Raw genomic sequence first — 23,476 nt, 5'->3', positions numbered from 1 at the left:
CACTGAATCAGAATTTAAGAATCTCTTGGGTAACAATACACTAAGCAGCAATATACCTAACATCAGATTAAGTCCATACAGGTAAAATAATTTAACATCTGTAAGGAAACTTTGTCAAGGCTACAAAAATTCTCCTGGATTAAGTTTTCCTTCAGATCTGGATATCTTAAGAGGCAAAACATACTTCTAACAAAATATTTCCTTAAGGTTTCATGAAGTCTCACACAATTACAACTGGACCTATACGCTATTTCCCCAAGACAAGAGCCTGTAAATATACACTCAATTTTTGAAGTCAAACTTCGTGCCACTGGCAATGCATAACAATTTCTGAAAATACAATTTATATTTATTCCCCCCAGCCCCAACACAACTTCTATGTTTTCAGAAAGATCATTAGGTTCTCAGAGAGTCTAGTCTTCACTGAAAGACGGCAGGATGTAGATTCCCCAAAATTATATTGTTTAGAAAATCCCACTGTGTTAGTCCACTTTGTTTTTAAAAACCTCCTAATAAATTAGAACTGTCCAAGTCTGCAGCTAATCAATTTTTAAGCCAGTGCCTCCCCTCTTGGAAAATACCCCAACATAAATAAAGTGCAGAAATGTTACTAGACATCCATACAATTGAGAAGTTTTAATGGCATTTCTACAGCACATTAGTGGTAGGTATCATTTCAAGATAACAATATTCTTTTAGGGTGTGTTTGTTTAGGTTTGGGGGGGGTTTATTATTTTTATTTTATTTCTTAGGCTGTCTAAAGTTCTAGCTATGCCACAGAAGCAATGCTGATCAAGTCATCTGCTCACTGCTGTACACTGGTTTGCAGCTATTGAGAGCACTGCTTAAATCCAAGCCTGAAATGTGTTTTTTAATTGAAGAGAGCATTATTAAGTTTTTTTAAAACCAATTAAGAATTATTTATATTAGAAAAATTTCGTAAGTATTCTCTGATTATTTTCTTAAGCAGATAGAGTACTGCAATCGCTACTGTAGTTTGCCAAGGAATTGTACATGCCTACTAATAGCAATTCTCTCTTTACAAATCAATTTGCATGCACAGAGGACAAAGAACAAAAGACTGTTAAAGGACTTAGAATGCATAGCTAAAATATATAACCCACTCAGATAAGTGATCAGTGGTGTACATCACAGATCTTAAAAAGAGTTAAACATTTACTCAGTAGTCAGTAATAATTCCCTTGCTGTTAAATTGGGATGTTGGGTGGCCACTAACACATTCAAATTTACCACCTGAGCATTGTTATCGATAGAGATTAATCAGTGCTTTGGCAAAGCAGACAATGCTGCTTCAGTAAACAGCTTGTCAACTTCAGGGAACTGCAGAACAAGATACTGAAAACCTCAGCAGGTCAGCACTTCACATTTTGTAAGTGTCATTTAAGTTAGCAACACTAAGAATGAAATCCCTATACAGCTAGTTCTAGTATACAAGTCCTCTAGCTGCTGGGCCTGTCATACCTTAACACTGTTGCTTATTTCCCACTAAGAATATAAACTATACCTCACATATTTAAACCATAATCTCTGAAATCAGATTTAAACATTCAAGGATGAATAACAATCTTTGCTTTTCTTTGTAAATTTAGTACTGCCAAGTGCAATGAAGTTGAAGTTTAATACAGCTACACTCAGTACTAGCCTTCCAGTAAAAAAAGTTTACTTCAGCCTTCTCTTTTATATTTTCAGTGAAGGAAATAAAATCTCTCCCCATTCCACCCTTGAGAGAGATTCAGGAAGATTTGTTTTCCCCTTCCAATCAAGCATGCAATTTCTTCTTTTAACCAGTCACCTAAACTTCCCAAAAATCTATTAAGGTCATTTCCAAAGTCCATATAACTTCAGACCAGCCATTTTTCCTCTCAGGAGGACACAGTGAGGGTGGTAGACAGATTCCTTACTGTTCTTTCCTTATAAAGCAAAAGAAGAGAAAACAAATTTTTTTTTACGAGGAGGGAAAGGTCATGAAAAAAGGAATCAAACAAAGGCTACACACAGCTAGTAGACAAGACATAGGAGAAGGGGGTGCAGTACTACATGGGTAGCTCCTAAGTCATGTAGAAGAAAGCCACAAGCACTGTGTGTAAAGCCTTAGAAACACAGAAAGCACACACCTACACCTCAGCATGACACTCAAGATTTAACACTCATTCAGAGGAGAGTACAAGTTTGTAAAGAACAAGTTGATTCTGATAAGCAGTTTTATTAAGTTCGCATGTGTCCTGGTAGTAGAAGTTTGACCTGTAATAAACCTTTGAAGCTACTTAGCAAAATGTTTCCATAGTATCTTGTAACAGACTGTAAAAATCAAGTCTTTGTGTCCACCCTATTTAAGGCATGAATGATTAGTTTGAATCCGTCCACTTTTAATTCCCCACATTGTATGAAATTTTTGTTTGTTTTCTAGTGTGAGTGGGGCCATGCAAAAGGCTGGGTTTTGTTTTCTTATTGCGCTCTCAGGCATATATTTGAGAAACATTGTCACAATCTACTCTCTTCTTGTAGAATATATAACACACCTAACATGCTATGATCATTACATTCATTAAAAAAATAACTAAGTGGCTTTTTACACCTTCCTTTTTGAGTACGAGTTTACATTTAATATCAAACTCTACATAGCTAGACCTGTTCCTGTCAGTATGCTGAAAAACCAAGATTCAAGCTTCAGCAGATGAACTAATTTTTTTTTTAAAAAAGCCAAGTAAATGGCAAGCTACTCCATTTGATCCTAAATGCTTATTATTTTTTACAAGTTTTATAGAAGTGTTAATTCTTAAGTTGCATAAATTAAAAAACTACTTTCAATCAGTCTCTCAGGCAGTCATTAATGAACAATTGTTAGTAAAATAAATTTGAGGTAGACCTAGACTTTAATACCTGTTCTGTTCCCCGCCTGCTATAAAATCTTAAATTCATAATCCTTAATAATCCTCTTCTCTGTGCCTGCAAGAAGAGAAACACATCATACAATGAAAGACAAACTCATACATTGTTTTATGCACCAAAACCTAAGTCATATCTAAAGTACTACAACTTTGCAGGACTCTTTAAACTTCCATAAGACTGCCTACTTTAAAATAACGCAAGGATAATAAAATGCAGTTTGTATAACTTTGCCCATTTTGTTAGGTATGTATCATGCCACAGAAAAGCACCACCTGTTTGCAATGAAAGTAACAGCTCACTTTTAATACTAAGAAATACCTACGTAAGAGCAAATACTGGAATTTATCCTAATATACTGTAAATTGATTTCAGTGTATCCATACTGTAGTTGTTACCAACTTAAACATTTACTTCTACTAGAAGCAAAAGAAATCAAGAATCAGACTTAAACTGAAACATTTATTTCAGGTGTACTGCCTTTTGTTATGAAGTAATAAAAAGACAAAATAACTGGAATTTTTTCCAACAAAGACAGGTATCATATCCCAGTAAGCAACTAAGGAATTAGTGTATTTCCATGCTACAATTTTTTCTTGTTGTTGTTTCTTGTTGGTTTGGGTTGTTTGGTTTTGTTTTTTTTTTAAAAACCACAAGTGATAATGAAGAACTTAAAAGTTCAAATCATACTACAGAAAAAGCAAAAACAGACAGATGCTGGGGGGGGAAAGAGATTAACTTGTTAGAAGTTCACATCATAGCTTACAAAATAGCAAAACACTGCATTAAATTCTTCTTTCAAAAAGAGACTCATATTGAACTTCCAGTTAGATAATTCTACTAGTGACAATATTCATCCAGTAAAATGAGGAATCATACTTACCGTTCTAATGTCATCTTCATAACTAGTGACCTGTTTATAATGGGGAGAGCCTGACAGAATTCTCCAAGCAGATATACCACAACCAGTTGCTTTAGATACTCCATCTTCATCTGTTTCACAGCCTCCTACAAGGAGAAGTCTGTAAAATATATAAAGGCATATTATAATTTCATATACTGCCACAATTTTTTTTTTAACTATCTTAAGTCAGAACTATAGCAGTTTGCTTGCAGTACAAAAAGACTGAGTATAATAAGATACCTAACAGCCCCGATAAGCTTTATCGGTGAACAAACACCCTGAAGTTTAAAAAGACTTAAATATTCCTGGAGTAATACTTGTTATTTGTGGCATTTAGCCCTATCCATTCTCATCTCTAGCTTTCCAAATAAGGCATAATTCCCAACATTTAAAATAAAATGTTTGGCTACAAATTTGAGTTTCTCCCCTGCCCTCAAAGAATGATAACAATTACAGCTTAGGCTTATGAAAAGTTCTGGTCATTCTGTTTAAGCATTAAGTTTCCATTTATTTAGATGTGGTACAAAAGCTACTTCTCTTTTATTGAGGAACAAAATGTGTCAAGGTTTTTCAGTTTTGGTTTCTAAAGCCACTCCGCCAATTATAAGTGTGCATCCAATAATTTTGTTACACATAGGAGATGATATTTTAAAAACTTTGAGGGAACTCCTACAATTACTGCTGATTACCACTAAAATGTATCAAAACATTTTCCCTTTAAGCCCTTTCACCTTACTAACAAGCAGTTTTATCTTGAACTGATGATTACTTTTATGAAAACTTTGAGAACAGATGTTAAAGTTTGTTTGGAAGCATCATTTTAGTGAACAACTCATCAAAAAGTAAAGCATCTGCAAAAAAGGCACAGATTGGAAAAGCCAGAAGTTCAGCCCTGAGAACACTCCTTTATCAATCTTCAGAGTCTGCATTACTATTGAAATGCTCTACCACCTAGCGGCTGACACTCATATAGCTCTCAGCTGTGATTCGAGTGAACTTCACAAGATTTCCTGCAAAAGTCAACTGAAAGAAAAAAAGAAGAAAAACAAAGAAAAAATATTTCCTTCCACGTTTAATCCTCTTTAAGAAGTCAGTAAAACTTAAACATTCCTAGGTATCATGCTATTCACAAACATACAGCAAGATGACTTATACCATGGATGCTTACAGTCAGTTAAGGTTCTTAAGAGTTTTAGTTATTTTGTGGTGTAAAAAGTTGCCTAAGACAGCAAAACAGAACTCACTTTCACCGTTTTCCTCAAAAACAGCAACAGGAGAGCCTCAGTCTACCATCATCATAATTAACAGGAATATGGGTAATTTTGCATTGTTCTTACAATCAGAAAGTAAAGCATAGCACAGCTAAGTGTAATTACTTCTCCCTTAAGGAGGTGCTATTTAACTTTAGAATACGTAAAGTTTCTGGCTAAGCATCCATGATGCAGTGGTTTCTTGCTGTAGTATACAAAGAAGAAACTATGTCATCATTTATGGAACAGATGGATTCCTATCAGAGCCAAGGAAATCTATCATGAGTAGCCCAGATTGTATTTCATACTCCTTAAAACTGGTAACATGAATAGCATGTGGAAGCAAAAATGTGCATCTTGAGTAATTAGCATACATTTTTTGGTAACAATAACATAGGAAAAAAAGCAGACATAAAATTCACCTATCATAGCTTTCTGTAGATACTTAGCAAAGCAACTGGCTTATGAAGATGACAACAATTAGCAAAGCATGGTATTAGACAACCAGTGAGAGAACTCCAACACAAACACAGCAGCAAAGGAGGACTGTACTTCAGCATTATATGGATTGCAGAAGAAACTTCACCATAAATACTACTTGTTAAAGAATACCACTGTTGCTCAGTAGGCACAGCAATCCCGGTGTTAAAATATCAAAGAACCCCTACAGTGTATACCTCTTTTCTGAACAAGCTAGTAATATAAGACTGCATTAAGCCTTTTATGCGACAAACTTTACATCTTAAATGAACCCAAGTTGCTTTACATTTTAACAGTTTCCAATCAACACCAACTGTTTAGTTTTGATAATGGTTGTTCATTTTGATCAATTTGTCAGACAATTTTCAAGTAAATATTTGGATAGGAACTCAGAGGAACTTACCAAGACACCACTTTAACCCAAAATACCAGTAAGAGTACTTTGTTCTGGAAGTCATACTAAGCATGAGCTCGATCTGAGGATGTCTCTGGTACCAGGACTCTTTAAGACTACAGGAGTTGGTTAAAAATAACAATAATGGAAAGGCAGACATTGAAAACCAGAATATTTAAGCAATTCCATACTCAAGCAACTGAAGAAATCAGAAGCAATAAGCAGGACAACATAGCAAGTTTAATTTCATTCAACTTTGGGACATCAACAAATACTAGAAACTACTTGAACAGTTTGTTATTCTTTCATGAAGAAAGTGACTTTAACTGAGGAAGGCTTGGAAGGAAGAACATCGATCCTTCAGGAACATGGAAAACAATAACACATGAGGTACAGCCACCAACAAACAACAGTTCTCAGAACTACACAAAATATTTTAGTATCAAATTTTCTGCTGATACTGGGGAAAAGTGCACTTGGGAAGAGAAAAAATTTCACAGATTAAATGTCATATATTTAATAGTCCATTAGTTTGTTTCCCCTCTGCATATTTTTTATTCTCCTTCTCCCTGACATTTCCATTCTGCAACTTTCCTCTGCCTACAATTGTTCTATTGGAGAAGCTCAACACACTGTCACTGACCAAAGAACCTAAGAGCTGCCCTCAACTCATACAAAAGCCATCTTTTAGACATGCTACATAGTTCTTCTGAGGAACTTCACTTAAAAACAAGGAAGTAACAAGTTTAACTATCTTGCAGCACACACCTCTACCAAACAAATGAACTTTCAGCAGAGACATAGCACACCACATGAAATTCCCTGTAATGACTCAAATAAGTATTTTGCTTTAAAACCTATCTACCCTGTTGTACATGATGAAGTTTATGTCCATTTTAGCTAGCGAAGAATAAACATGTCAGGGTACTCGCATCTGAGCACACAGTCTACTATCAGTGAACATGAAATCACATCTTAAACCTCTGAAAGATGTTGGCAAGGTCAATCATTACACGTAAGTGATGAATTTCCTAATTTGTTTTTAGAACAGAAAGCAAGTTTCACATGTGTCTCTTTCACAGCCTGACCACGAGAAAAGCTTTAAAAAAAATAAAATTAAAAATCAGTAAACAAGAACTTCACAAAACTGCTAAAACACAGCTGTCAGTTCCTAATAGCCAAGAGACAGCAGGCATAATCTTCTGGAAAATTAATTTATCTATAGTCTTGTGCATCCATAGGCACCTAAATTCTTCCATAAGCTCCAGCTTCCATTGAAATTTTTAATTCAGTGGCATGTTGCAACAGCAGCAATGACCAGAACTCAATTACAATTGACCACACTGTGCCAGAGGTGACTAAGAGACAAATAGTAGCACAAAGACCAAGAGAAGAATTGTCAATAATAGTGACAGCAGTAGCTCCAAAACTGCCTGAACAAGCTCTCAAAAACTCCATCAAGATACATCTTTTCAAAGAAATTTTGGAAAAACTGTCACATACAGTGCAACATATTTATAATTCAGAAGCATTTTTTAGGGTAAATGAAACTCAATGACAGCTGGAATGAAGATGTCATATCAGTTTAGACACACACAAAACACACAACCTCAAGACAAAAAGCCTTTTCCCAGGACTGCAGAGAAATTCATCATGGCAGCACGTACTTAAAATTTTAAAAAGCTTTTCAGAGAGCAAAATGCAACAGCAGGGACAGAAACTATTAAGATGAATAACACAAATGGCATCAAAAGAAAATGAAAGGTACTCCTGAGAGCCTCAGCAAAGATCTGGCCTTGTTTACCAATTATTTTTTCAGGACTAGACAGGAGATGACTCCAAAATAACAAGTTGACAGGTAGTCTTGAAGCAGCAACAGGACAGGTTTTTTTCCTGGGTTTTTTTTGTGTTTTTTTTAATTTAGTCTCAGTCTGAAGAAGATGATACCATGCCAACAACTTTTTTTGTCCCAGTAATGTGAAAAACTACTTTGCCTGGCCAAATACTTGGGTTCTCAAATCACACCATACCAGCTGTAGTTTTATGCCACTCTGGACGGATCACAAAGAAACATTAACTTAATATATGACACTTAACAGTAACTCCCTAGAAGGGAACATTTTGTGTATCATGCTGTTATAGACATCAAGATCAATGCAACATCCTTTAGTGCTCAAACCCTTAAATAATTTTTATTCTTACGTATGTTTTCTACACAAAGCACAGCTAGCATGCAGCAGTTTGTGCAGTGTGTTTCTGGGCTCTGTTTCTAGACCCTCTTAATCTTCTAAGTACTTCTGGGATCATCGGAGGGCTCCTGGGAACTCTTTGAGGAACCTCACAATGCCTGCCATTGCCAGGAAGAGCGAGCTAGCTAGCAACTCTTAGAAGCTTTTAACAAGGTCTGCCAGCTGTTCCTGATCAAAGGGTGCTTTGAGCTTTTGTTCCAGCTGATTCCTGATTAGTAAGGGTCAGGAACCCTTTCAACAAGTCCTAGAAAAAGACCTATGTGAGTGCCAGGCCTAGAGCACAGCCAATAGGTGCAGCATTTTGTGCAGCAGTTGGCAGAAAATGATGGCCTGAAACGATCTCTGCACACGTTCTCAGCAACTGTGGTGATGTGCTGCCAGGCTCAGTCCCCAGCACCCACTGGAGCAGCTACGCCAGCACGTCAGAGGCCTTCACAAAGACCACGCTCCTCACGGAGGATACAGGTGTGCAGGTCTTGGACTGCAGGGACATGGCTCCAAGCAACCTGCTCTGGTTGACCCTGCTGTGAAGGGGAACGGATTAGATGATTTCTAGAGGTTCCTCCAGTCTCAAAAAATGTCTGCCCTTGCAGTACCTCAACTGTACTCTTATTTCAAAGGTTCCTACAAAGTTGGGCTGAAGATAACTAGTATAATAATGGTCTCAAGAACAGCAAGTTCAACTGAGGCATCCAAGAAAAACTTGAGACTTCTGTGCAATTCCTGACTCATCAATTTTGGTACAACAAGCAAATTCCAGCTGAATTTAAAATCCTTTCTCTCAACTATAGTCATCACAAATTTTAGGCTCCAATATCAAACATTTTCTGTAGCAATTGCAGATAACCCTGAAGTAAGACATTCTGCTCCAGATTAAGATAGTCAAAATAAGCAGATGTTGAACCTTCCATTAGAGCCTACATAGAGCTCACACTGGAGCAGACATTTACGTTTTGTCAACTAAAGTGCACCATAAATTCCATCATAAATGAAGGCTGGATCACATGAGAATACCAACATTAGGCATCTAAATTAAGGTATATAACACTTTTCAACAGCAGTGAAACTCATTATTAGACTTTTCCCCAAAGCTATTTTTTCAAGTTTTCCTACAGATTCAGATACATTCCCTCTTTGCAATTATCATACATCTATTTGAAAAAATTAAGCATATTAAGTTCTTCAGTGCTATTTCACTGCACTGTAATAGGTAATGAGCAAATATGTAGTAATATAGAGTGCAGTAAGTCAAGGCTTACAAGCAGTTGAAGATAGACCAGTATAACTTCACCATCTGAAACAAAGTGAAATGCAAGAAAGCACAAAGTAACAAAGTTGAACTTATGCGATCAAAGTTCACATTATTGAAAATGAAAACTTTGAAATGTTCATATGTTATCTACAATTGTCTTTAATGCACAATTTAAGAAAACTGCCTCCCTTCAACTCCTTCTGGGTTTTTTTTGAATACAAAGACAATTTCAGCAAAAGACTCTGCTCATGAATTTAAGAGTTCCCTAATGTCAAATTTAGAAGTTTTCTAGCACAGAGTAAATTCAAAACAGAAGAGACTTGTGTACGTGAAGGGCAAAACATTGGTTCTTTCTGCTTTGCATCCATTCCATCCAATTGTGCATTCTTTCAAGTGTCAATTTTTCAACTTTACTAAGTCAACTGGCTGCACATAGTAGGACATAGTATGATCACAGGGGACTCCACCTGACTATTTTTATTTTCATGAAATGAGTCATAATATTTCCTGGTAAAAACAAGCAATTTCTGAATGTGTATGCCACACACATTAAACAAACTTATTACTTCAGCAGCAGATATAACCACATCTTTTTGTGTAAGGAAAGGGCATTTCTCCCCCTAGAAAATATGGAATATAGAAAACAAAATACCAAAAAATAGTCAACCATAAGCTTCCATAAAAAGGTAACTTTAATTACTAATAATCTGATTAAACTGTTCTAAGCACAAAACCAGCATTGCCTCCTGCTCTTTTACTTCACACTAATATGAAGTTTTAAAAAACAGATTAACCTAAGATCTTATAAAAATAGTAGGAAAAACAAAGCTATTACTTCTCTTGGAGGTGGCAGGAAAGAAGAAAAATAAAACTTCAAATTTTTCCTTTTTTTCCCCCTCTCCTCTTTTAAACCTCTATGGCGAGAAGTTGCCATTAGCAGACACAAAGCAATGTCCATACTAGTTGGTTGACAACTACGCCAGCTGATTTTCTACGTATTGTTAACGGGTTCATCCATTATAAGAGTTTAACGGTTCTGACATCATTTACTCAGAAACACACCAAATATAAAAAGCAAGTACATCCATCTATTATAATTGTCAGAATAATTATTTGACCATACTTTGAATATTAACCAATATTCTTTGCAATAGTCATCGTTATAATAAATCTACTTCTTTATATTAGGAGCAGAAAAGATAACTTTGGAAACAAGTGTCAAGAATCATTAACACTGGTCTGATCAAAGGAAAGAATGAGTAGGTTCTGTTGTCTGGTCAGATAGTGCTACCAAACCTCCATAATCCACACCTATTACCTCAAAACTCTAGATTTAGTATACTGAGTATTAATTATGTGGAATTACTAGGTATGAACTAGGTAAAAAGAAGAAACCATACTCAAAATTAATCTCTCAAAGTAATAAGCTAGAAGAAAATTACTTCTCATTAATAACCATTTTTTTTCCTAAGATAGCTAGGACAGCTTGCTTAATATTGAGAATAAGTTTTAAACAGTGAGTTTCTTCTGGTATTCTACAGCCAAGCCTAATTGCCATTTGAAACAATACAATGATATAACATATTGCACTGACAAATTCAATCCTAGCCAATCTAATAGAAGAAAAGTTTCTATAAGGAAGTTTAGTTCCTACAACTGAAGAGAAATAGAAAAGTAAGCTGCTGAGTTTATCTTGCTATAAAACAAGTAGATATTAAAAAGGTAGACACATTTTTAACATAAAGTAATTGGCTAACCAGGACTTATTCCAACTACATCTGGTTCAAGAGCAGGCAGTCAATTAGTCCATCTTTCAAGCCTCGTATCTGTACCCAACACATTACTAATAGAGAAAACACATCACAAGACAACCCCACATACCAAAGCCTGGCAGTTCCAGTCAGAACACTAGGGAAAATGGGCTGGCCAACAAGTCCAGAAATTAAATCCAGACATAAAAAAAAACAACCAAACTTATACATCAGCCTTTACCCCCATCAAATTCAGAAACACCTTTTGAAGCTACTCCTGACATTCTAAAAGATGCTGCTTACGCAAGATACTCAAACAGTAAAGGACATAATCTGATTTTCATTGTTCCATCAGTAAAGTGAGATGACCAACTAGAGTTTCTTTCATAGGTAAAATGATACATGACTTGTTATTACTTAGTCACTAAATACCAATATTAAAACAGATTTTTTTTCCTCTCTCTTTATCCAACATGTTTATTTTGTCACTTTTGTTCATAAGTTCCATATTATTGGCAGGTAGAAACCAGAACACTTACTTGTGACCAGGATGATAAATGACAGTAGTTATTCCATGGGCATAATGGCTGCTAAAGCTGAAACTATGACTTTCTTGAAAGCTTTGATTTGTTCCAACGCTAAGTATGAGGAAAAAAAATACATACATAATTTCAGATTTAGTTTCTTTAAAGAGTAGAAAGAATTCCTTTGAAGTTCACTGTGCCTTCTCAAAGCAAGTCAAAATTTATGCTTACCTTACAAGATAACTTCTTAGTTCTCCACGATAATTAACGACAAGCAGTTCGGCTGACCATTGGGCACTTGCTTTGTATTCTAGAAAGATCAATCCAGCAATAGCATAACTCAGATCTCCTGGAAAACTTGCTGTCTTTACCCAAAAATGCAGGCAGACATTGAGAGAGAAACAGGATGAGAGAGGGGGGGGGGGGGGGGGTAAAGTGTCTATGTTACTGAAAGAACTAGGCAGTTAAATTTACTATATTGTATAAAAATGTATTAAAAAATAAAGTTTCATAGTTTGTATCCGTAACAAAATACACTTCCTTTCATCTTGATTTTGAAAAAATCTTATTACTATAAAGTCTGCAAAGGCAATATATTAAGAAAATACACTTGAGCCACCTTCCCAAATATTGCTCTATCAGCAACATTTCTTGATTTATAAGTGACGCTGCATATAAACTGCAGATTTGTAATCTGCTACTACAAACTGTAATTATTTCCACACCTACTGATTAGGTGATTCTATACTTTTCACAATCTGATGTACCTGCAGATCTACCACAATTCTAAGAAAAAGAAAAGAAAGATGAAGATTCTGACTAGATACAACAGCACAAAGGATATGCTTTGCAAGTGCTACACGTGACTGAAGTTTAACTATAATATACCCATCAAATGATAAACACTTCATGGTACATTTGTGCATGGTATTCATACTGCAAGCCTTTACACCAAAGTAAGCCATGATTAAAGTAAGTCCAAAGAGCAGAAATTACCCTTTATCCTTAAAAGAAGTTCTACTACATTCATATTTAATCTAAGAGAGCACTTACCGGTAAAATGACCAAAAGCTCACTACCCATTAGGTCAAATACTCTCACTGTTCCAGTGCTTTCAGCATAAGCAAGTAACGTACAATCATGACTCCATGCCACTCGCCTCCACTGAGGGTTAGGATCTTTTGGCACTATGAAAAAGGAAGTAAGTTATTAAAAAGTGGAATAGAAATATAATTCCTTAAACAGAACAAAGAGTCAAAAAAATGCAGGGTACCTACAATGATTACAGGCTTATCTCAGAGAAGAAAAAAAAAACAATAAAAACCCCAAAAAACCCACACACCACCTCCAACACCTGCTCCCAAACTCACTAATTTTAACTATCATTTCATTTCAGATTCAGGTTTTCTATGTTAATCATCATGAAAAGAAGAGGGGAAGGGAGGGTAATAGAGCTAGTCACAAAGCAAAACTATTGATTCTTCCCAATGCTTTTAAGAAGTTACAACATTATCTTTAAAGTATACCAACACCACCACTTAGCAATGCATGAATAATAAACAATGATGACACTAAGTAATGATGTAGAGGTTGCCATATTGTATACCTTGACATTTTCCAACTATGGATCCAAAGTCATCTTTTGCAGACCTGCAGAAAAAGACTCATAAGGATTTAAATTGGAGAAAAAACGCTATTCAATTTTCCAGAATAAACAGAACGCTATAAAAATACTCTAAGTACACAATTCAAAGGCCTGCATGTATTTAACTACTTGTTCAAAAAGGCAGATAGTAGCCTTCACCCTTAGGCAGCTGCAGTAACTAACAATAGTATTTTAGAAACCCTCCTCCCAATGGATAAATACTAATATCCCTCATTTAGTAGTAATGCTGTTCAAAATAGGATATCAGCACTCCAGAACTTCAGCATGTAACTTTAGAAAAAAAACACCTAGTCAGTATTCTCTAGGTTACAATTTTAGAAACAATGCAAGAATATAGTTACATTAATACAGTTGAAACACAAGATTTATTTTATAGTCCATAAGCTGACATTTATGGTGTTCACACCACTTCCAACTGAACAATTTTCATACACTTGCTTCTTTTACATATAAATAGAAGGTCTGACCTTCTAGCAAATGGATTTTTGTGATGCAAGTAAACACACTCAATCAAGAGCCGTTCTACAGCTAAATGTGGTCTTGAACTGGCAAAGGAGAGCTTGTTGTTAGAGAGCAGAAGAAAAAGGGAAAGTATCAGTCTTTACGGCCATCCACATTACTTGTAAAATAAGGTGAAATATTATACATGCCAGCTACTCTACAGAGAAGCAGAATACTAGCTCCTTGTCCCATTTATTAGGAGAGCATTTCTAGGGGGAACAGAAAGGCAAAGGTTAGAATGACCATGATTTGGGTTTAGTATTTTGAAGCATCTTGATTGTTTTTCTTTCACATCTTGAAAAAAGAGAGATACAGATAGATACTTATATAAATTTATCTATAATATTTATAATTGGGGGGTTGTTGAGGGGGGTGTTTCTGGTTTTTTGAATGGGGACTGGCCAAGAACTAAGAAGAAATAGATGGCTTCTGCTTTTTAAGTGATAATACATTTTAAGATTATTCCACAGATTACTTTCACAATATATAACATTCAAAAAAACCCCAGAAAAATCTTTAAAAATATGCTTAGTAAATGACTAGAAACACTGTCTCAGAACTCCACAACTGTGGTCATGAAGCAATAGATAACACTAAGTTACCTGATTTCTACACATTGGTCTTGAACAACTGCCAACAATTTACCATTGCTGAAAGAGAAAAATACAGGTGTGAAAATTCATTTAAAGTCCAGTCCTTACAGAATGTGAATCAGAGCTCTAGGTGCTTTTCTGCAAGGTTAGATATAAATTCCTTCTTTCATAATCAAAACAAATTGGGAAATATCAATTTTTATATCAAAAAACCCCAATGCTATAATAAGATTCCCTTCATGTCACTGAAATGTATCTGTCACTCTTTTCTAGTAGCACTAAGAAAACAGAAACAATGTCTAAAATCTTGCTGCAGGGCAGATCAGAATCAGATGTTGCTTATGGATAATTTTGTAACAGCAGAATCTAAAGTAAGTTACTTTGTCTCCTTAGGAGCAGGTCTCCTGTTTTTGTACCTAACATACACCATTGCAACTGGCATGTTGTGCATCAAAAGCAATCATCACTTCCCTCAAAGAATCACCATCTCTCTCAGCAGTAGAGCTCTTGCTGAACCACTGATCATATTCAGCAATAAAACATAATAAACTAAAACATTCCATGCTACGTCCATGTCATTGAATCATTTTTCTGTACATATTTATGCTTATTTTTAAAAGCCAGTGATCTCACTGATGCTGCTAAAATTACTGCAGAACAGTTTGTTCTAGCCGTGGAACTCTCACTTCTCCTCTATACATACAACAGCAGACAAGGGTATGCATTCACCTTCCACAATTTTTAAAATATGCAGTTTATATTACATATTCTGCCAAGTTATAGGTCTTTAACTGATCAAATTCAGGACTTGAGTTTGAGAACAATTGCACTGCAAGCCACTTTGCCTCAAAAGCTAGAAGGACATGGAGACCTGAGTGAGAGATTCATTAAATGAAGGGAAGAGGTGTGGAAGCCCCTAGGTAGCAGAATGACTTTTCTTTCCCAAGGCTGCCTGTGAAAGCCTCCAGTATTCCTTTTGACCAAAAAGAATAACATGACTTTAGCACAATATTAACTCAGCATTGTTACCAATGGGGATGGCAAGGGGAGGAGAGAAAGCATTAATACATTTGCTACTGCCAAAAATGGAAAATGTGTAAGCTGGTTACCTTGCAAGTACTAGGTGCCAGTTTATCTGCTTATTAACTAGACGAACCAGTCCAGTGGGCAGAGAAAACTTTGCAGGGCTGAAACAACAAAAACATTAGGCTAAATCAGAACATATACCTAACAAAAGCAGTACCTGAGATACACATGCCAGGTGACCTAGCTTTAAGGCAACCAGCAACCACCTGGGAGTTTTCAGGAACCGAACATGAATCAACACTGCACCCTGCCAACAACGAAGGCTAACCACATCCTTGTTTGTATTAACAGAATAAAAACACATATTAAGGGAACTGATTATTTTTACTCATCACTCTTTATACTCTGGTAGCAGCCAGTTTTGGGCCCCCCCATTACAAGAACACCACCAATAAACTGGAGGGCCACCAAGAAGGTCAGGGGACTGGAACACTTGCCCAACAAGGAGATGCTGAGGGAATTGTACTTGTTTAGCCTGGAGAAGGGAAGGTTTCAGGGGACCAAACAGCAGTGCTCTGATACCTAGTAGGTTACCATGAAGATGGGAGCCACTGAGGTGCATGGCAAAAGCACAAGAAGCCATGATCAATCCTTTGGTGGATTTGGCAGTGTTAGGTTAACGTTTGGACTCAATGATCTTAAAGGTCCTTTCCAACCTAAATGATTCTATGATTCCAAAACAGAGGAGGTTTCAAGCTGACATAAGGAAGAGAATTCTTCACCATGAAGACAGTCAGGCACTGGAACAGGCTGTCGAGAGAGTCTCTGGGCTCTCCATCCTTTAAGCTTTTCAAGACCTAGCCGGACAGAGCCCTAAAGAATCTAGACTGAATTCAATGTTCTACTTGCTTTTAGTAGGGCTTTAAACTAGGGGCCTCCCAAGCTCCCTCCCAAATGCTTTTATTAAATACATAAAAATAGCAACTAGAATAAATCATAAAAGTTAGAAATCAGACTTTAAATCTGATTACGGAGGGGATAGGAAGAAAAATAAGTTAATTCTGTCTGCAACTGAATCCTTACAACTAGACTTATATGATGGTATGAAGCCCATAAACACCACCAACGCCCACCCCCCAAAAAGGAGGGAGGGGGCGCAAAATGAAGTATAACACCAGCAATAGGGAAAACAGCATTGCCTGCTGAATTCAAGTACAGTACTGTTTCACACGGAGCCACATTAACGTTTGTTTCCGTATATCTCAAAACCAACAGAATACCCCTGAAAAGGGAGAACTGATAACTTCAAACCTGCCAAGTACATCAACAGAGTAGTATAACCACAGAGCTGAAATTCTCTGGGAAAAGTGATTGCATAAACATACGCTGAAGTGCCTTTTGAATCAGAAGCTAAATTTATAAGTGGCATGAGTGTTGCTCAACTAGTTATCAAGCTTTTTGTGTGACAGTTTGTTTTGTCAAGAAAAAAAAAAATCCAAATTATTACTCCAAAGGAAGCAAGTCCTGCCATGCCATCATACCTGTCATTGAGGCTTAAGGGAAAAAAAAAAAGAAAAAAAAAAAAAAAAAAAAAAAGCTTCACTTGCAATATCTCAGTTGGGAGTGGGGAGGACAAATATGTGTTTTGAGAAAGACGATGTTCCAACTGCAAGTTTATTTAGGCTTCTGATAAAAGCAAAAAGTCAAACTAGTATACACCAGTTCTTTTCTAGATAGGCTTCAGCTGCAACTCAAGTGGTTACAACTTAAACTTATAAAAAGAGAATATTCTAAGCATTGCTTGGACAATATTCTAAACAAGTGTTCAATTTTACTCTCATTAAAAATAACATTCCATCCAATCAAAAAGCTATAAAAATATTATCAATTAAAAAGATTAAGCATCATTTCATCAAACCTACCTGTACCAGATGTACCGAAGCAAAAATAATGCAGGACCTACAATGGAAAGAGGCAAAAATTACACCTCTAGCAATTTCCACACTCCAGCTGACTGCACACAGAATCTCAGAAATTCTCACAAAAGGTATTATGGGAAAAACCCTCTATCCTTGGCCACTGAATTCTTATATTAAATACAAATGGCAGATACTAAAAAAAAAAATCACTACACTTTTCCGGAAATTCTAAGAGAAATTCCTACTGGATGAAAATGCAATCCAGTTTACTGTATAAAGCAAGTGTTGAATGGCAACGTAATATAATCAGAATGTGAACCTTCCTTATAGAATCGTCTAAGTAGCAAACAGCGCGATGCAAAAACTGGTAGAGAAAAAAACCTCAACAACATTTTGCAAAACTGAGAGCTTCTAAACTTCTTAGATGTATGGTTTATTAGTTTGTCCCAATAAGGTAATAGAGACAAGAAAGGTCACAAAAATGACACAAAAATTACATAGCGATATTGATAATCAGAAAACATCTTCCTGAAAACACAGCCTGCACTCTATTTCCATTATACTAGCCGCCCTAAAGTACAGAAATAGTAAATTTTACAAGCAATCTACACATCATTCTTATGAGTCACAAACATAAGAATAAGTCATATTTACCTGTAATTGCTCTAGTGATGATAAACGATGCACCATGTTTTCTGTTGCCTCTTGGCTGCAAATACAACAATAATGGTCAAACACTATGTTATACATTTTAACTTAAATACAACATTCATACATATGTTCACTGATTAAATTTAAGTTGCCTGCTAGCCCACAAGTTCCTTATGTATTTTCTATTACTCGCAACTTCATACAGCGAGTAATTTAAGTGCATAAGTTAAAACAGGCTATAAAGCCAAATATTTTAAGTGCCAAGATGTAATAAACAAAAGGTACTACAGATTGTCTATTGATTCAGCTTTGCCTTGATCTTTGGGTAGTAACAGAAGACATTGACTTCTGATTATGTATTCCTGTAAGGTATTATAAATCATTCTTTTTATGCCAAATGAATGCCAGATTGATCTGTAACGCCCAGGGGGAGTCAAAGCAATTGGTGTTCAACACATTACGCTAATATATAACTGCTAAACTACATAAAGACTGCTCATGAAAGTTTCAGAAATATTAAGAAAAACAAAGAACTTCTTAAGAAAAACTCTTTTTGTGTCAATTTGTACTAGGTAACACAGCCACTCAGATCACCACCTCTACTCCATACAGTCTCACATAGCCTTTCCAGCAGCCCTGCTCTACCTAAGGCGGAGGGGAACAACTGCACTCGCTATATAAATGAAAGCACTCTCCAACCACAGAAAAAGAAAATACAAAATAACATAGGATGCATATTCTTAGCTATAAGAAGAGGTAAAATTATTTGCCAGTAAGAAAGTAGGAAAAAGGGATTAAACTGAGAAGACAATAAAGATAATCAATAAGCAAGGCATCACACACAATCTTCAAAATAAGCAGTCATGCTTATACTTTTCTAGCGAAAATATTAGAGCACCACAAACTGAGCACTGGAGTAGGTAATGAATTAATTTCCTCTTCCCTTCAGTATAGAATACATAAAGCAGATCATTACTTGTTAACTGAAATATTTAGATCTCTCACTGCAAGTTATAGAGCAGCAAACACTGAAAGACACACAGATTTATCAAAATTCTGGAGTAAGTCGATGTTTAATAAAAAATATTTGGGCTCCCAAATTTGAGTTATTGAAGTAAAGATTAGCAGTTTTCTATGCAAATTTTGCAGTCCAGAAATAGTCTTTCAAATAATCAGGCTGTCATCTCGCACCATGTAAGAAGCCAGCACAGCTGTACTAATAGATAATATTCCAAATTCAGGTGGATCAACCAAGAAATAACAAGGCATTACAGTAAAATATGTGAGAGCATAAATTATTTCTTACAGCTATAATAGAACCTCAGGGAGATCTGCAATTTCCTAGGAAGGTTAAAAGCAGAGCTTGTTAAATTTTTTGGATTAAGAAAAGTTCCCAGTAAAAACATTTCCAAAAATTGCTTATACCTCTTCAGAACATTTTTGAGTATTCTTAGTGTCCACTCCTGAGCCTAAACTACAGGTTCCTACTTCGCGCATCTTAAAACCCTTCGCAAAGCTGATATACTATTATACTCTGAAGACCTGACTCTTACTTTTTGTAATATATTCCTATCACCTCAGCAACACCAATGGCTGGCTACCAGATCTGCTATACATCTTTTTTAATTCATTCCCATTTGGGAAAACAACTTCAAGTTCTCCTTCGCTAGAGCATTCCAGAAATAAAACCTAAGTAACTTCCTTGCTGACAGGACACCCACTTGGTTTTGGATTTTGTTGCACGCCCAGCAAGCCTGCAGGGGGTGGGGAGAAATTTGGGGGGAAATCTCAAAACACTAGATAGCAAAGAAAAAAACCCCACAGAAACAAGTGATACATTCAAGAGATTTCAGAAGATAGACAGTACTTGTCTATGGAGAAAAGGAAAAGTTCAGTCTGCCTGTATTTCCACAAATGATTCCATGAGTCCTCCCCTGCAACCTCCTCCATAACCACTGCCTCATTCACTATTTTCACTGATCAGCTACTCAGTAATTCCTTTTATTCTCATTATATATTTCGGGGTTCCCAAACAGTGCATTATATACCATCACATCAATACACTGAATACAGACTGCTTGATTTCCACACCATGCTCTTCTCCAGCATTGTCAGTTCCTTGAATGTGTCCTTTACAAATATCTGTCATTTCCCTCCCCCCATAAAATTCTTCTTGGGAAATTCAATACGGGTGAATGCAAATTCTAATAAGAACTAAAATTAAAGCTAATTTGGTGTCCAACTTCATAAATCTATGCCAGTTTTATCAGTGTCTTGAATTCAACATGATTTTACGTGCTCATCACAGGATTCATCTTCCAACAGTCATAATTACAATTCTAAGTGCTCAGCACTCTGCAATTACACATGAATCATCCCAACAAAAAATAAAAGTCAATAGAGACCTGTGAAAAGTTTGTTTTAAGGCCTTGCTTTCTATCCTAGAAGACAGCATAGGAAGACATTTAATTTCATTTCCCAGTGCAGCATTCAACTTCCTTGCCCTTTCTGCTGTCCCTCACCTTACTCATTCCAAACCATTCCATTCTACAAGAAGTAAGGCAGGGAGTGTTTTGTGACTTTTTCTGAAAAGTGTGAATAAACCAGGTTTAAAAGAGACAGATGTTCCAAAGGGAAAGTCACAATCACCTAAATAATATCACTGTTAAGGCACCTTAAGGCAAAAACTGAATCATGCTGACGATCATGCCTATGAATGTCAGAGTAAAAATCAATTTCCCACTAAAACTGTAAAAAGAATATCAGGAGTGTCCTTGGCTACTGACAGTCTTCAAGAAGGATGTAAATCCAAACTATGGGGTATAATATTTTCAAGCCTTCTTATTTCTGTCATGCAAAACAGGAATTATCTTTAAAATAAAGTAAATCGGCAAGAAAAAAACAAGTTTAAAATAGCTTGTATCATTTGCTGAAGTTAACAAGCAGAATTCTATGATGCTTAGAAATTCTGACCACCAGGGCAGATGAGGACCATCAGATTGAGCTTCCACTATCACTTTAAATTGGCACACCTGCATGCTGCCACTAAACGGAGGTCTTGCACTTTGCTCAGCTTTGATTGACATATTATTCACACCCCTCGCTACCTATGTGAGTACTAGGGTGACTACTCAACAAAAGGAAATGAAACAACACAATTGTTTCTCAGACTAATCAGTTCTTTAATCAACATACCATACAACTTCAAGAATACTAATGTCAGTGGAAGAGAAGGGACACCTGTCAGAAACGTGCCCCCTTAACACCGTTGTAGGGTCACAGTCTCATGCCACCACACCTAAGTCCTCCTCATGGTTTGCTGATATATAAATCACATTCATATGTTACTAGAAACAAACACTATTTACCATCTCTCAAAACAAAGTTAAATAAAAACAGGTGCAACTGTCTACTCACCTATATGAGCAATCTGTGAAGTTAGTAATTGGTAACACTGCAATCATGTTTTCCAAACACCTACCCCTGTTGCTGCAGCTGAGGATTTACAGATCAAGAGAAACAAAATAATAAAAGTCTTTCTGATAAACAAGAACTATTTTTATGACAATGCCTTTAGTAATTATGAGCGGGTACATTCTTCCACCCATGATGTTTTTGCATCTTCTCTGTTCAGATGTTCTCATTAAGCACAAAACTTTGTTAAAACAGTTCCATAAACTACTTCTAGTGGGAAATGCGTTAACACCTGCAGTGGACTTGAAAGCCACTACAAGAAAAAAATAAAACCACATTGCTTGCATCCTTTATGTCCAAATCAGACAAGAATAGACACAGAGGCAGCTAGCTCAGCACACTGCAGGCGAAAAGATTTAAAAGCAAAGATGAAAGAGCTTCTCAGCTTTTCCGCTGGCCCATGAAGAAGGACAGAAGCAAGCAAAAAGTTGTAATACAAGAACAATGCTTCCTGATCCTTCAAGCTTTAGCATTCATTCGTGTACCTTGTAGACACAAAGTGATATACTTCTCCCTTTTAGCCCACCCCTGAAAATCCAGATGCAACCATTCTGATATACAAATCTAGGGAGGGAGCTTGTTTTCCTCATGCAAGGTAAGCTCGATAAAGACCTCGTTTTCAGCAGGACAGCTTCCAGCGCGCTCGGTACAGCCGTTTCTGGAGACGAGACCCGGACTTCATCACCGCCTCCCTCGTACCAGTTCAACAGTAAAACCTGGCACACACCGTGCACAGGTAATGACCGAGGGCGACCTCGAGGCATCCCAGCCGGCACAAACAAGGGTGCCAACGTAGAAGTTCGGTGACACGAGACCGTGACGCGGCAGCACGACCGCAGGGATGCCTTTTGTGCTAGACCCCGCTGCCCTCGCCGCTCTTGCGCCCATCGGGGACGGAGCGGGCAGGCCGGCGAGCCGCCCTGGAGGCAGCAGCCCGTCCCCACAGCCCTCAGGGCCGGCGGCCTCCCCCCGCCCCGGGCCGCCCGGCCCCCGGGGCGCATCCCCGCCCGCGCCTACGTGGCCGGTCCGCTCCCCCGCACCCCGGCCACGCCGCGGCGACGCGCACCTGCACCTCCGTCTCCGGAGGCCACTCGGTGTTAACCAGCAGGTCGTACAGGATATTCTCCTCCCCGTCCTCCTCCTCGCCGGCACCGGCCATCCCCTCCTCTCTCGACGCCGCTTCGCCGCGCTCCCCGCCGGCGGCGGCCATGCCGGCCTGGTCCCCACCCACCGACCCAGCCAGCGCCGCGGCGGCGGCGACGGCGCCCGGCGGAGGCCAAAGCAGTAACGCCCGGCAGCTCCGCGAAGCCGGCGGCCCTTAACTCCTTCAGCGCCGCCGCCCGCCCCGCTCCTGGCCTCGCCGCGGGGCGAGAGGCCGTCGCCTTCCCTGCCCGAGAGGCTTTGGAGCCCCGAGAGGGCTTCTGCTCGGGGGAGGCTCGACGCCGAGGGCAGGGGAGCGAGGCCGAGGAGCCCTGGCCGCCTCAGCGGAGGCCGAGGAGCCCTGGCCGCCTCAGCGGCTCCTCTGAAGGGCGGCAGCTGCAGCGTCAGAGACCTCAGCCTTCCCTCTAAGCCGTGAGGGGTGGGACGCGCTTTCGGGGCGAGAAACGGGGAGACGGCTACCGAATATAACGTACGATATACACCTATAGAGAGCGTATACGCATGAGCCTATAGATCCGCAGCTTGTCTGCTGCGCCTGGAGGCCTTTTATCCAGCGCCCACCACTCCGCGGTGCCACCATCAGGGCCGCCCCGCTAGCATGGCCTTCCCAACCCCAGGGAAGGGTCTGCAGCTGCAGCCTGGCGTTGGCTCTCCAGAAAGCTGGTACTGAGAAAATTTAGGGCAAGGAACACCTAGTGTAGGCAAGGCCAGAGTGTATCAACTAAACCCTTACCGAACAGGAAAAGAAAAAGGGAAAAAAGCAGAAGTTACCTG

General features: G+C 38.0%; 1 protein-coding gene across 2 annotated transcripts in view; it reads right to left on the bottom strand.

Annotated features, from left to right (window-relative positions):
* Nucleotides 1-22,790, bottom strand: part of NBAS (NBAS subunit of NRZ tethering complex) — a 190,761-nt gene extending 167,971 nt beyond the window's left edge. The window contains exons 1-11 of one of the 2 annotated variants that reach the window (XM_069805772.1): nt 22,608-22,790; nt 18,071-18,125; nt 17,420-17,456; nt 15,581-15,658; nt 14,481-14,528; nt 13,318-13,361; nt 12,765-12,898; nt 11,943-12,076; nt 11,727-11,825; nt 3,791-3,929; nt 2,902-2,967 (exon numbers count right to left, since the gene is read on the bottom strand). In XM_069805772.1, coding sequence (XP_069661873.1) covers nt 2,902-2,967; nt 3,791-3,929; nt 11,727-11,825; nt 11,943-12,076; nt 12,765-12,898; nt 13,318-13,361; nt 14,481-14,528; nt 15,581-15,658; nt 17,420-17,456; nt 18,071-18,125; nt 22,608-22,751 — 978 coding nt within the window. In that variant the 5' untranslated portion in view covers nt 22,752-22,790. The remainder of the gene's footprint in view (nt 1-2,901; nt 2,968-3,790; nt 3,930-11,726; nt 11,826-11,942; nt 12,077-12,764; nt 12,899-13,317; nt 13,362-14,480; nt 14,529-15,580; nt 15,659-17,419; nt 17,457-18,070; nt 18,126-22,607) is intronic. The other variant, XM_069805773.1, reaches the window with a different exon arrangement.
* Nucleotides 22,791-23,476: the final 686 nt, after the last annotated feature.

This window comes from Haliaeetus albicilla, chromosome 18 (assembly GCF_947461875.1).
Source record: "Haliaeetus albicilla chromosome 18, bHalAlb1.1, whole genome shotgun sequence".
NCBI lineage: Eukaryota > Metazoa > Chordata > Aves > Accipitriformes > Accipitridae > Haliaeetus > Haliaeetus albicilla.
The sequence above is the reverse complement of the archived record's forward strand: the minus strand, read 5'-3'. Positions and strand labels throughout refer to the sequence as shown.